The sequence below is a fragment of the Pygocentrus nattereri genome, chromosome 4, assembly GCF_015220715.1.
Source record: "Pygocentrus nattereri isolate fPygNat1 chromosome 4, fPygNat1.pri, whole genome shotgun sequence".
Lineage (NCBI taxonomy): Eukaryota > Metazoa > Chordata > Actinopteri > Characiformes > Serrasalmidae > Pygocentrus > Pygocentrus nattereri.
Window position 1 is genome coordinate 40,175,706 of NC_051214.1, and position 14,684 is coordinate 40,190,389.

General features: G+C 38.3%; 1 protein-coding gene across 4 annotated transcripts in view; it reads right to left on the bottom strand.

The window, feature by feature from the left end:
* The window catches only part of syne1a (spectrin repeat containing, nuclear envelope 1a), a 177,222-nt gene that overhangs the window by 15,015 nt on the left and 147,523 nt on the right, over window positions 1–14,684 (bottom strand). For all 4 annotated transcript variants that reach the window (XM_037537434.1, XM_037537437.1, XM_037537436.1 and 1 more), the window contains 8 exons: window positions 14,383–14,530; window positions 13,976–14,070; window positions 13,647–13,875; window positions 12,324–12,518; window positions 8,394–8,519; window positions 6,296–6,451; window positions 4,894–5,052; window positions 3,974–4,140 (listed from right to left, as the gene is read on the bottom strand). In XM_037537434.1, coding sequence (XP_037393331.1) covers window positions 3,974–4,140; window positions 4,894–5,052; window positions 6,296–6,451; window positions 8,394–8,519; window positions 12,324–12,518; window positions 13,647–13,875; window positions 13,976–14,070; window positions 14,383–14,530 — 1,275 coding nt within the window. The remainder of the gene's footprint in view (window positions 1–3,973; window positions 4,141–4,893; window positions 5,053–6,295; window positions 6,452–8,393; window positions 8,520–12,323; window positions 12,519–13,646; window positions 13,876–13,975; window positions 14,071–14,382; window positions 14,531–14,684) is intronic.

Genomic DNA, 14,684 nt, shown 5'->3' on the forward strand with positions numbered 1-14,684 from the left:
CGTCATATTCCTAGTTGTTGCTATCTCATTCAATAATAACATGTAGATTGAAATACAAGCTAGACAGCAGAAGGTATTGTAAGATTTTGTAATGTAATATTTCAAGTCTTCAGAAACCCCAAGCAGTTATTAAATGACAAATAATATACTGTAATTATCTTCTTGCAGTAATCACTTAATAAGTTATCTGCCTCAAAATTTGATCACCACTTCAAACACAAGAAGTTCTGGATGTTAATGTTTTTTTTACAGCTTCCTACATATTAGTTAAAACTGAGATGATGTTCAGAATCATCATAATAGAATAACTTAGCATGTGTAACTTCAACAAATCGATTTTATATGATTAAGAATGATGATTCCAATCTTTTGAACGTCTGTTTAATGTTTCACTACTTTCACCACATTCAAGCAGGGCTAAAGTGAGGTTAGGAACCACTGAATTGTCTACCTGTATTCCTCAGTACTGCACTTTGGTCTAATGCTGCATGTTAATATTTGGACATTGAATTGTTCAGTGGATCCTTATTTGTTCAAAGATTACATTTTGAAAATATTTCAGGTTTTCAGAAGTATAGGTTTTAGATTACTAAAAAACAACTGATGGTGCTTTGAAAAGAATAGCAAATCAAAAGGAGTAAATATTCTTCGTGATTTCTCTGAGAACGGCGTGTTCATGTTTTCTGATTTTATGAAGAAATATAATTGTGTAGTCTACAGGGAGTTGCTAAGGGAAAAATAAATACACATACAATTAAACTGAAAATGCAAATTGCACAATGACTATATATTCTGATGTCTTATTTTGTCAGCATTGTCACTTCCTCTTTTTAACTTTCTGTCCTTTGTAACGAATGGCTGCTTTACTAAGGTGTACATTTGCGACATACCTGCTTGATATTACTAACAAAAAACCTTTACCAAAAAATAACTTTTGTGGTAACACGGTATGTGAAACTACTTCAGCAGACCAGCGAAGAACTGTGGTCCCAAGTTTACAGCTGCATGTGCGGTCAAAATTCAGATTTTTACTTATTCATACCACCATAAAAATTTTAGTTTGATAAATCAGATAATACACCTCATATTAAATTTCCATCTTTATACAGCTGCAATACAAAGATTCAAGATTTCATGTTGTGCAGAAAAGGCCAGGTTGTAACTTGTAGCATTTCATGTCAATGGTGGCAGGAAAAAACAAGATAACGGTTTGTCATGTAAAGATAAAGTACCCTCATGTGGCCTTGGCAAGAACAGAAAAATAACACAGGGACTGTGGCTCTGGTCAAAGCCCCATTCCTAAAGGATTGCCCAACGGTATACTGAACCAACTGCAACAGCAGCTAGAGAGAGCTAAATAAAGAACATGTGGCTATTTCCACACAAAGTTGATCTTTCTTAAAAGTCCAACGTGCACTGACGTATATGGACATAAGTTGTTAAATAAACCTACATTTCTGCAGTTAAGGGTTCATCAGAAAATCTATAACAGGACCTAGAGCCACACAGAAAATCAACACAAGTAATTTGCAAAACCAAAGAGAAAGCTGAACAAGCCACAAATCATAAAATCCTCTCCACTGTAAATATGCAATAAGCATAACTATGCAATTAAAGTTATAAAAGTATAAGAAAAGTCCTGCCTAGTCACGTCGCAGTCGCATTCTGGCAGGTCCGACTCTTGGCTTGGGCATTTTGCCATACTATCAGAGCCCAAATCCAGCACCATGGGGATAGGTCTTGCTGCTCCCAACCAAATGGGCGAGAAAAACAAAACTTTCCAACCGTCTTCAACTTCTCTTTCGTCTGAATGGTGGCTCGTCCTGACTTTCTCTACCCTCTACTACTGTGCATGTGTGTTTGTGTGTGTGTATGTGTGGTATGTGAGAGACAACTGCTCTTGAGAAGGCATGTAGCAGTAATCTGTGACTGAGAGTGACAAGTCCTGCTGCAGCTAAAATAAAACTACAGTCATTAGCACATGCTGGCAGGAGAACTGTAACATCAGTGTGCGTGTGTGTGTGTGTGTGTGTGTGTGTGTGTGTGTGTATGTATGTATGTATGTATGTATGTATGTATGTGAGAGTGTGTGTAGGTTATTCTATGTACAGTATGTTTGTGTGTGGTGGACATATTAGGTCCCTTTTCTTTGTGCACTTTGTATCAGCTTTAACATTTTTCAAAAGAATTTTTTCTGTTATTTAAACAACTAAAGCAAAACTCTCTTAAGCACTACATCAGATTCTTTTTTAGCTGACTGCACTATAAGTCTGTAAATGTCTGCTCATCTAAAGTTTCTTTTGACATTAAGAGTATAAATATATTTGCTGCAGTAACAGCCTTCACTCTTCCGGGAAGGCATTATACTAGGTGTTGGAACATTGCTGCCAAATTTTTATTGCGTTAAAAAACATGAGCATTAGTGAGGTCACGTGCTGCTATTGAATGATTAGTTCTGATTACATTACATTAACAGCATTTGGCTGACGCTCTTATCCAGAGCGACTTACAATTTGATCATTTTACACAATTGGCCTGACTGCATGTCTTTTGGACTGTGGGAGGAAACCGGAGAAAACCCACGCAGACACGGGGAGAACATGCAAACTCCACACAGAGAGGACCCCGGTCGCCCAGCCGGGGAATCGAACCCAGGCCCTCCTTGCTGTGAGGCGACAGCGCTACCCACCACGCCACCGTGCCGCCATTTTGAGCTACCATTCAGAGTATTCAAATGAATGTATATTTTAGACTTCAAATTTGATTTCAGTGACTTCAGAGAGTGCAGTTTCAGTGCTCCACAGCTCAATACTAGGGGGCTTTATATCCCTCTAATAATTGCTTGCCATTGGGCATAGTTCTTCCAGTGTGTTCCTTTCTATTGGCAATACTTTTCTACAGAGATCAGACTAGCTGTGTATGTGCAACTGAAAGTCTATGTCAACAATGTACCTTAAAATAGATAAATTCACTCATTAGAAAGGGTGTTCAGAAACTTTTGAACATTTAGGATATAAAATAACCCAAGTCCAAAATGGTCAGTTAATCACTATTCCCAATCTGTATATACCATCATCTTAAACAAAATCATAAATGCAAAAACAAGAATTTGAGCTACCATTCAGAGTATTCAAATGAATGTATATTTTAGACTTCAATTTTGATTTTTATTGTGATCTGCGTATCTTCAAAGCCTGTGTGCTGCATCTAAGAACACTGTGAGAGACAATAGCAGCATTATGGATATACAGCACTGTGGATGGCAGCATTATAGCCATTTCCTTTTGCTTGACTCATTTACCCTGTGTAAGGCTGTCTGCACCACAATCACTACATTGCATGGTTTAATAAGTTCTGTACCAGACCTTTAAACTTTTAAGAGATATTCAGTCATCTGTATGAGAAAGGCTTCTGTGCCTCCTACGGTCTGGATGACCGTAAGGATTCTGCCCACTCCTCCATGGTCCACATTTTAACATCATTTGATTCACCCTGCAAACTATTTTAGGAGGATGGAGACAAATGGCTTCTCATAAACCTGAACATTAGTTTTGCATGCGATATTGTTTCTTTTCTTTAAAAATCAAGCAGGTCTAGAGATCAGGTTATGACTTCTACAGTGAGCAGAGGTTGCCCATGCAAAAAATTTTAATATTTTGGATTATACTGACAACATCTAACAATATTTAATTTTTACAACAGGTAAGTTAATCTCATGACGCATAAAGGACGAAGGCTCAGCTTTCAAATAAATTGACACACTTCCCTTTTTTCCCCCCATTACAGGATTTCAGTCTGGTGGGGTGAAGCATGTGGGAGTTCATTCAACAAATCAAAGCACCATGTGGCCAAATCAAATTCTTGATGTGTCATAGTTCAGTCTACACTTTTGAGCACTCCATCATCCAATAACACTTTAATGTTTTAACAAATAAAGCTTTCCAGTTGCGACTCCATCAGGCACTGGACTCACCTCGCTGCGATGAGGTCAAGTAGGTGCTGCCATCGCTCATTGACTTTGCTGAGTTTGTACTGGATCTCTGCTGCCTTGCTCTCATGACTGGCCCGTGCCAGTCTCTCCCCCATCTGCTCTAGCTGTTGCTTGTTCTCCTCTGCCACAGAGATTTCCTCCTGATAGTCCTGGTTCACACACACACATGCAGGACCACAACTTAAAAATTTTTTTTTTGGCTGAACTAAACAATTTACACTATTTTCTTTTTACCCCATACACTGTCAACATCCTTGAAAAAATACGTTGTGTAGTTAAAAACAGTCTGTCATTTTGTCCATTTTGATAGAAAAAAAAATAAAAACAAAACACAACTCAGGCTTCAAGATGGTTTGCAGTGCTATATTATGGTACACAACAAACATTTGTCCACTTTCAGGGACTACAGTGTTAGAAAACACAAATAGTTTATTTGAGACTTTTCAAAACAATTCAAAACAATCTGAGGCAAGTTTGTGATGATAGTTTGCTCAAAGTTAATCACTGTACATAAGTTTCCACTGCATGTTAGCTACACTAGGTCTGCTGCAAAACTAAACAGGCACTTGGACAGTGAACATTTCTTGCCTGATTAACTACATTTGGGGTCAGAGTAAATTGTGTACATTACGTTTTATGCCAAACTATCATTTTAATAGTTAGATATTTAGTTATGTCAAACTGCTGAAGAACTGATAGGGTATTCTGAGAAATATTCTAAAAATATGAAATCAGTAAAACATGTTTTACTGTGAATAACTGCTAGGCTGAATAAAAAAATAGAAACTACAAATAAGTAGTAAAGTAAAAAACACAAAATGAAGAACTGCCAGTCTGGTCAGACTCTAGTGATCCTAAAAGAACAACAGTGGTGTGGGGTTTGTATAAAAGTAATGGTTCACCTTTCTGAGTTTTTCGATCATTTCCTCAATGGTGATGTCTCCATTTTGAGAGACTTTGCTCTCCATGTGTGTAAGCCACTCGCACAGCTCCTTGTTCTTCTCATTGAACACGGCCCATTCGTTTAGCTTCTCAGTCACCTGCTGCCTACGCAGAGCCAGCTACACAAAACACAAATACATAGACAAACACAAAGGAGAAGCTAATTCAGCAGTGTGTGGAGAACAGACAGAACCTTATTAAAAACTGCAAAAAGAACAGAGGACAGTTGATTGACGAAAAAAGAAAAGAGAGGAAGGAAAGGAAAAAAGGCAGGTGATAGTGATTCTGAGAGGTAGCCCGATGAGCACCGTCCTGTTTTGTTTAGGCTATCCCTGTTTCTAGGACACAAAACCAGGGTTTAAGTTGTCTCAGCTGTACCATACAAACACCTCAGCTTTTACAGAAAGACTCCCAGCAGATACCTGTCAACTTGATATCTGTAGTATACCTTTCCATACTAATGCTGGGTCTCTCTAATATCTTTGGAAATGGACAACTCAAAAATAATTCCTCAAAGCTAAATGAACATTTATACTGCTGTCTGTTCTCTGACTCGTTAAACCCTGCAACAAAAACAGGTGCTGTATGGCAGACAGCTGGATAGAATGTGCTATGACAACTGTGATATAAACATGTTAGAACTGTTCTGGGCTGAATAAGCACTTGTGTCACTGTGTGTGTGTGTGTGTGTGTTTGTGTTCGAGAGAATATATGCATTTGTTTATCGGGGCATACCTCTACAAATATTGATGCACCTTGGTGAAATGGAAATATGGAAGCTCTAGATTTCAAAGAAAATGGTGTCTTCAGACATGAAGAATTGTCAAGTATGAAGGAATCAGGTATAATCATGTTATTATTTCTATAATTTTACATCTTTCCCTTGTCCTAAACACCCCTCCCTTGGGAAGGGAGTTCAAACCATATTGGATACAAATATGCCACAGGATCTTATTTCATTGTAACAGTGCATTTTATCGCAGAGGAGTGGCAGCAGCGTCTCATGTGCTCCAAGCAATAGCAGTGAATGAGTGCCTTCAAGTTCACTTCACATCACTTCCGTTTGTTTTATTAATAAAAGATACTGGAAGTAAATTCATTATGGATCATTACAAATACTTTGCTGTAAAAGTCCTGAGACAGTAGACAGTAAAAAAGATGCATCAAGATGCATCGATAATCGTATAATCGCTTCACAACCCTCTGAATCATAATTGAAACTAATCATGAGGTCCCTATAGATTCCCACACCTAGTGGATTCAGTGCACCTACCTCCTGCTATCTCTGCTCAGATGCAGATTTTTCTCTTGAGTTTATGTATGTGGTTGTGTGTGTGTGTGTGTGTGTGTGTGTGTGTATACCTGATGGCAGGTCTCCTCCCACTGTCTCTGCAGCAGTTCTAGTCTTTCCTGCAGCACTGTAAGGTCATCAGAGCTCAGGTTGCTGGAGAGGGAGTCTCTAAGCACACACAGGCCTGCCACATCATCTGTCCAGCCTTCTGTACTGCCCTCTAACTCCTGCGCACAAATACAACACAGGATATAGCATTTAAAAACATTATTCATGAATGAACTGTCCACCCCTTATAAACTCAATACAAGGTAAACATTCGTTTGCAAATATTTGAGCTACCTCGTATTTTTTACCAGCTGGTCAAAGCATTTGGAGCAAAAACTGGAATTTTGTGAATTGTATGAATTTTTATGAGTAATAAGGACCCCAATGACAAACAGACTCCCAATTGTGACTTAAAATGGTAAGAAGGTGTGTTTCATTAAAAAATATTTAAGGCACAAAAATCCTGCTGGATATCTTGGCCTGCTTTTGACTATGGTGAGGCTTTATATGGTCATTCTGAGCACAAATGAATTATTAATGAATAATATGGTTTGACTGAAGATTCTAATATTAAAAGGTTAAGCTAAAGCAATATTTTAGCAAAAAGGCTATTAAGAAATCTCAAGTAACAAACAAAAGTCAATGCATCTTCTAAAACTACAATTTAAAACGATTTTTGAAAATTGTTCTAATTTAGAACCAAAAAGGGTCCTTCCATTGTTACAAGCTTGACATTGTAACAATAACTATTTACAGTTCTACACAGAACCATATACTACACATTCTTCATTAGTCTGAAGAAACATTTCACCATGTAAAAAAATTAAAGCATTCGAATGGTTCTTTAAGTGTTCATGATTCTATATAGACTGAATTTACTAAAGCACCCCTGAAGAACAATCTGTTTCGGGAGTGAAGTACCAAGTGCAATGCAAAAATAAGAAAGAGAGCACATAACACTGTTCTAAAGGAACTGCATTGGTTACCTGTATCTTTCAGAATAGGAAGTTCTTTTACTTGTTTTATACCTTTACATGGCCAAACATTAGCACACTTCACTGGATGTTTCCGTTTTTACGTTCCAACACGTGATCTTAGATTTGCAGATACTGGCCTTCTGCAAATACCCTCTGTAAAGAAAACACGGAGGGGCCCCTTTCTGCTATTATGCTTCTAAACTGTGAAACTTAATTCCACCTTTCATTACACAGTCAAGCTCAGTGCAACTTTCATGAACTGAAATTAGTTTTTAGCTCTCAGATTTAGCTTTTAATTAAAAATCTTCCATCCATCCATCCATCCATCAAGTCATTGGGCGGAAGGAAGGATACACCCTGGATAGGTTGCCAGTCCATCGCAGGGCACAATTAATTAAAAATCTGCCTTTTTAAAATATTTATTTTTCTAATTTGATCTGATATTGTCTGTTTTTCTTTTATTGCTGTCACTGTACACCAACAGTAACGCAAGAAAATCACTACACTCAGCTTTATTTTCCTTTATTACTGCTGAACCACATCACCTGTCCATACACCACCACTTTGAGAGCTGCTATCCACATGAAAAGTGCTCTACAATCAGGTCAACACAGTGTGAGGAAAGTGCGTGATTTAGGTGTTTGAACTGCTTCCCCTCCTCAGCCCATTCTCTCAGACTGAGTCAAAGCTGACAGTCCTGCCCTGTCTATTCTGTAGATAACCAATCCTGTTCTGCCCCTCCACATGCCTCAGCTCACAGCACCCCCTTAATGCAACATCATGCAGAAAACATTAAATCTCCCCCACGGATGGAAAAAGAATCAGAGCATAAGGACATTACACACACTCTCCTGGCCCAGCACGTGCGCACACACACACACACAAAAAAAAACCACTCATATTTCCAGTGAGGCAGGCCTGCTGTAAACAATTTATATATAAAGTCATGCACAAAAATATGATATTCATGCAGAAGGAACGCTAAAACACTACAGAAATGACCTTATTCGATTTAAACAGATGCAACCAGGTATTCTGAGAACAACAAGTCTAAGCAGAGACAAGGAAAATGCTACAAATTAATTGCACAGCAATAATGACACTATTACAGTAAATGGTCATATATAAAAATGGTAAAATGTACCTTGCAGCGAATCTGCTCGTTGTGCAGCTCTTCATGGTGATCAGGTAAAGGCAGAGAGAGCTTTCTCTTAAACGCTCTGAGCTTCTCATGTGACGCAGCAATTCCTTTCTCACACTGCTCCCAGTCCTGCATGCACACACACACACACACACACACACACACACACACACACAGGGAGACATGCAGGGAGTTCAGAAAAAAAAAACAAAAAAAAAAAAACAGAAAGTATTGATGCAGTGACATCAAAGGAATCTAAACTTTTTACATTTTAGAATCAAATTTTGACCCATATATTTAACTGTATTTAAGACATAGTCTGAGTATAGCAATGCCCTTTAAATCAGTGCTTCATGCTATTTAATAACAACTCAAGCTGGCACAAACTCTCCCAAAAGCTGCAGCAATATGCAACATCACCACCAACAAAGGGGCTAAACTTGTGAGACGAAGGGGCTAAACTACAGGCGCACAGCATTAACATGCACATTACAGACACACAACAGTACCTTCTATTATGTCATCCAAAAGGTATGGAAAGTGAGGAAATGAGAAAGAAATAGAGGACGAAGAAAAAAGACCCATCTTCCATTCATTCTTTCCAATCTGGATGATTCTCTTTTTGAATGCTATATACAGTATCTCCCTCCTCTTTCACACTAGTGGGTAGCTTTCTCTCTCTTTCTCTCACTCACACCTCTCTCTCTCACTCTCTCCCTGTACCACAGAAATCTTCTCTCATGTGGTCACTCGCTGATTTTCTCTCTCTTTAACAATGTCTCTTTCTGTCCCTTGTTACAGTCTCTTTCTCTTTCTCTCTCTCTCTCTCATTCTTTCATTATAATCATTTTCTTTCACTCTCATTCTTTCATTAAAATCATTTTCTGCAGCATCTTCATCTCATCATCAGTACTCACAAATCCTCATAAATGTCAACACAACAGAATTTATATATTTTTAGTACCAACACCAACAGAACATGGAGAAAGCCAAACAGTTAGAACTCCATAATAATAACAACAATAAATCTAGAACTTTAAAGCACGTAAAGAAAACTTCTACTAGAGATGGCCTATCGATATTGATGGGTCTCGATTTTGGGGATGATAGCAGCATAAAATCCAGCAGGTGTCCATACGGAAAGAAGAATTAATCCAATCCTGTAAGAAATCTGTTCTGACATATCATGTGGTGTGGTGTGGTGTTGTTAGCTGTGTATTTCTTCCTGTGGGGCAGTAAAGTGTTTGAGTAATTTCAGCATCATAGCCCACTTTAAGGTGTCTTAAGCAAAGGGCTTCAAGTAAAAATAGTGGTTACTGAAAGAAGCAGTTTAAAAACATTTTTTTTTTAAATGTCAGAACAATATCAGCTGATAAAGAATATCTCAACATGAAAGCTTAAAGTTTATCGTGTCACTTCTAACCTCCACTCATATAGTAGTGTAGGGCTACCAAGCGTTACTTGGCTAAGGCAAGAATTAATAACTGCATAATCACTAAATAAAAAACAACACTGTAATAAATTTCAATGTAGGTTGACGGAACTGCAGGACTAGGCCCTTTTCACGTTTCTCAATTTTTTTCTGCTGGTAGTATTTGTTGCTCGGTTAAACCACTTCCATTAAAACAATACCAATAACAGTCAGGGCTGAGCAAAAGAGCAAGAGCTTTTGCAGTACTCAAGTGTTTGAGCTAGGACAGGGGTCAGCAACATGCAGCACTTATAGTGCCCTTATACGGCGCCACTGCAGAATTAGATTTTTCTCAGTAAAAATAAAATAATCATTGCAGTAAAATAAAGCTCTGATGATCGATCTACTACAGTTTAGAAATAAATGGTCTTAAACGCTGAACTTAATGTGGCCTATTCACCATTGTTTCACCCTAAAGGTTGGTGCACAGACTGCTGGTCAGATAGTAATCCAGCAGTGCAGACAACAATCTTGCCTAGCCCGTAGCTAACGAAAAGGCAAAGAGAAAGATTTAAGACAAATGACAATAATTTGAAAATGAATGGACTTATTTGCATTTTTAAGCACTCCAGCTGGTTTCCTGATACATTTAAATCGGCAACAAGAAACTGTCAAACACTAAAAAGTCACAAACCTGAATCAGCTTCTCATTTGAATTTTCCCTCTCCACCTTAAACAGTGCAGCAGTTAAATTCTGGCGCCTCAGGCACCATTTAAGATGGTTCAAATAAGAATCTGGTAAATGAGCTCACTGCAGCCTTGAAATAAATCGAACTTTGTGAGGCATTTTACAAGAAACTATCCTACTTTTGCAGAAAGGTTTTCTGCTGGAGACAATTGGCTTTAGCTGAGATAAAGCTTAAAGCAGTGCAAAGTAATTCTGTGGTTTTATTTATCTTAGCTAATCTCCGTGTTAATGGTTAATATCAACTGATGAAAGCAAAATAAACATATGAGTTTGTGCAGTTAGGAGGGACGAAGGAATAAACTTTCATATAGAGGGAAAGTACCTTTGTGTAGCACTTCACCACTGCTAACCTACATCATACTGACAGTTTGTGCACTACTGACCATGATTACGAGGCATGCTATCCCTACGTGTGGACACTTGCCAAATAGTTTTTTGTTAGCAAGCTGTTTCAACATCTCCACATAACATGGCTAATCTATCTTATCGTTATTTGGTAACGCTATCTTTTACAGTCCCCTAAATTCTAGGTATTACCCAGGTAAGAGTGAGGTACAAACTCCAAAGGACTAGGTAATTATTTTAGGTGAGAAAATATTAAGTACCAGGATAGTCTAAATTAATTATTATGAAACGTCTCACAGGCTCAAGGTTCAAATCAGGCCTGTGGGCCTTGTGTTTGACACATGGGTACTAGATAGTCAATATTAGAGGGAATGTATCTGTGTTATAACGCATTTACCTGGAACTACAAAAGAATAAACAGGATGCGAGTAGGAGCTCAGGTCACTCAAATCTGTAGAGTCTTAAATAGTATGTATCTGTTTATTATCTAGATACTAAACAGAATCTGAACTGTAAAAGAAAGCAGGGATTTACTGAGTTCTTACCACAAAGTTCAGAAAAATTGCCACTTGTTATGCAAGTGTAAAGAGACTGTAAGAGAAAGCAGGATGTCACATGGATGACACCTGTTAATAAAAATCTTTTGACAACTCTGTCTTTTGACACAATAATTCCTGTATATTACAATGTACAATATTGTACAAGAATGTCTTAATTCCTACAACTTGCTGTTTAGTTCTTTTCACATAATTTCCTAGTCATTAATTTAGACTATCCTGGTACTTACCATCTTACTACCTAAAATAATACACTTAGTATTTTGGAGTTTCTACCTCGCACTTACCTGGGTAATACCTAGAACCTGTGAGACATTTCATAGTAATGATTTTAGACTATCCTGTTACCATCTTATTACTTAAAATAATTACCCAGTACACCGGAATGTATACCTTACCATTAGCTGGGCAATACCTAGAACATGTGATACATTTTAGTATAATTAATTTAGACGACTTCTCACCTAAAATAAGTACCTAATGTTTTGGAGATTGTACCTCACACCTGGTTAATACCTAGAACAACTTAGGGGACTGTAAAAGAAATGTATTCCTAGTTATTGTACCCATCCATTGTTATATCATTCTGTAGATATAAGCTGATGTTATCATACTCCTATAGATGTGAAGTAATTCTTCCACAAAGAATTTACATCTTTTCAATAGCTCGGACTGTTTTGTCAAGTGTTTGTGTTATCCAGCCATTCTGGACACAATATTCCTAAACTTCATCAAGCGAAACTGTCCTGACACACTGCTTTCTGCAAAATGAAACATGGGGCGGGAACTGCTGAAATTTTATGCACAAGCAAAAGACCTAAACCTTCAGTAAAAGTCCTTCAACACCATAAAAATGCAACTGCTCATATTACCTTCAGCAGGGAAAGCAGCTCCTTCTTCCTCTCATCCAGGCGGATGTTGGCACTCCTCCACCGCTCCTGGAGGTCTGTGAGCTCTGCCTGCAGCAGGGCTTCAGCGCGGGCATCGGCCGACAGTAGCAGCTGCCTCCCCGCCTCCACTGCTAGGACATAGCTGCCCTGCTGTCTCTGCAGTACTCGCTCCTTTAGCTGGGAATCAGCAGACGGGAATTTGGTTAACTGACTAACTGAGGTCAAATGAGAGTAGCTATTTCTGGAACTTGTAGGTAATGACTGAGAAAAGGCCGTAGCAGGTTAAGGCCAAATTCCACAACATGTATGCACATTGTGTGCAAGTATTTGCTGTTACAGTGCTTGTATGTAATATTAATCTTTGCACTGAGGGAAAGTGTAACATTTACTGAGCCAGAATGCACAGAAAGAGAAACAGAAAGGTTCATCCAAAAAAATCTTACAATCCCTGGATGCGATAAAGATTTTTTTTTTGTTTGTTTGGTTTTTTTTTTTTAATCAGTATTTTACTGAGTTCTTATTTGGGTCTCATCCTAACCCCAAAGCTACAGGATATACATCCCTCCTCAGCTACTCAATGTCTGCTTAACACCAAGCATTACACTACAATAACAAGACTTTTATTTGCAATGTCCAGAGTTGAGCTAATCTTATAAAATAAGAGGAAAACAAACTAAGTACCCACTTCACAGGTCTGAATAACTTTCTCTGCATATACACGATACAATGCAGAGACAGTATTGTTGCATGTGCTAGGAGAAGTTAATCCTGTACGAATATAGTCACACACGCCAAAGTACTAAGTATGTGTGAGATCAAGCTTTTAATGTTATATGTTAATCAAGCAACAATTTGGAGTTTTACTGCCTGCTGAAAGATTATAGATTATATCCTTTATCAGAATTAACCAATTAAATAAATTATTTTATGAATTTAATGCATTAAATAACACATATGAAATAGCTCATTTGTTGACAATGAATGATCTGTACATCACAAATAAAAGTGCATATTCTTATACTGTTTTTAGAATATAGGACCTACCTAGGACTTAACTAAGTAACTCACATTTAGCAGACAGGATATTTTCCTAAAGGGGTGCTATTGGCTCTCAAGTACCTTCTGGTGCTTTGTAAGAGAGGTGAGTCGCATCACTGACACTTTGCATCCTTGTTAATGTCAGAGCTACAATATTTACCTTTTAGGCAACATATGTTACAAACTCTGAATATAGCTCAGCATGTACATGATGACGGTCTTGTCTTGGACACAGGCACTAGATGTTTGGCTTTTTCTCATCTTCACCTGTATGTGGTCGAGTATTCCTCTGGCCTGCTGCAGTGCCACTGTCCCTCTCTGCTGCTCCTCTGGTTCCTGCACCTCCTGTAGCCAGTGCCTCAGCTTTTCTGCCAGCTCAGTGTAGCGCTGCCATTGGCAGACCAAACTGTCGATTATCCCCCGCCTCTGCTGGGCCCGACGCACCACACCCTGCCACTGGTTACTCAGCAGTGCCAACTTCAGGCCAAAATCATCTCTACGGCCAGACAGAAAAAAAGCCACAGTCATTAAGTGCTGTTGAAAGAAATTATTTAAGGCACTGTTAAAGTGCTGGGAGTTAAACAATTTCGGCAAACCTGTCTTCCACTCGTCCTTGATTCAGCAGCTGATGGCCATCATTAATAATGGAATACAGAATCTGCTGCCGACTGAACATCTCAGCCTGGAACAGCTGTACCAGTACCAACACAGACAGGAGGAGTGCATTACACACATAGCAAAACACCAAAGGACAACCTAGAGCAAAAGAACTGCTACCACATATATGTACAATACATCGAATAAACTCCTCAACTCCAATAACTCCTTTTATTTTTTGTGCAAAAAGCTAAAACAAATCATAAATTGAATGTGAATGCAGTTCATTGTGTAACAAAGCAATTATTTATGTAATTTTTAATTAGAATGTAGCAAACTGACAATAATACATTTAAATTGAATCTTTCCTCTCCCTTCTTTAGTCAATCTCTCCTTTCCACTGTACCTCATGCTCTCTCTGCTGCTCCAACAAGCTCTGATAATTTCCTGAAATTCCAGCAGCCAGTTTTTCCTCCGTCTGTGTGAGAAAGGCCAGCCATTCCTCACACTTCTCAAGAAAGCTCTGTTTCTGCAGCACCACAGCCTGAAGCTTACTGCATGTATACACACACAAACAAATACAAACACACATTGAATCTTTATGACTGTAAATATTTAGTGGATAGAGAACATGTCTACATTGCAGAGTAGTAGTACTGTAGTGTATGCAGAGTAATAAACTACACTCAGCTACTACTACAGAAATGA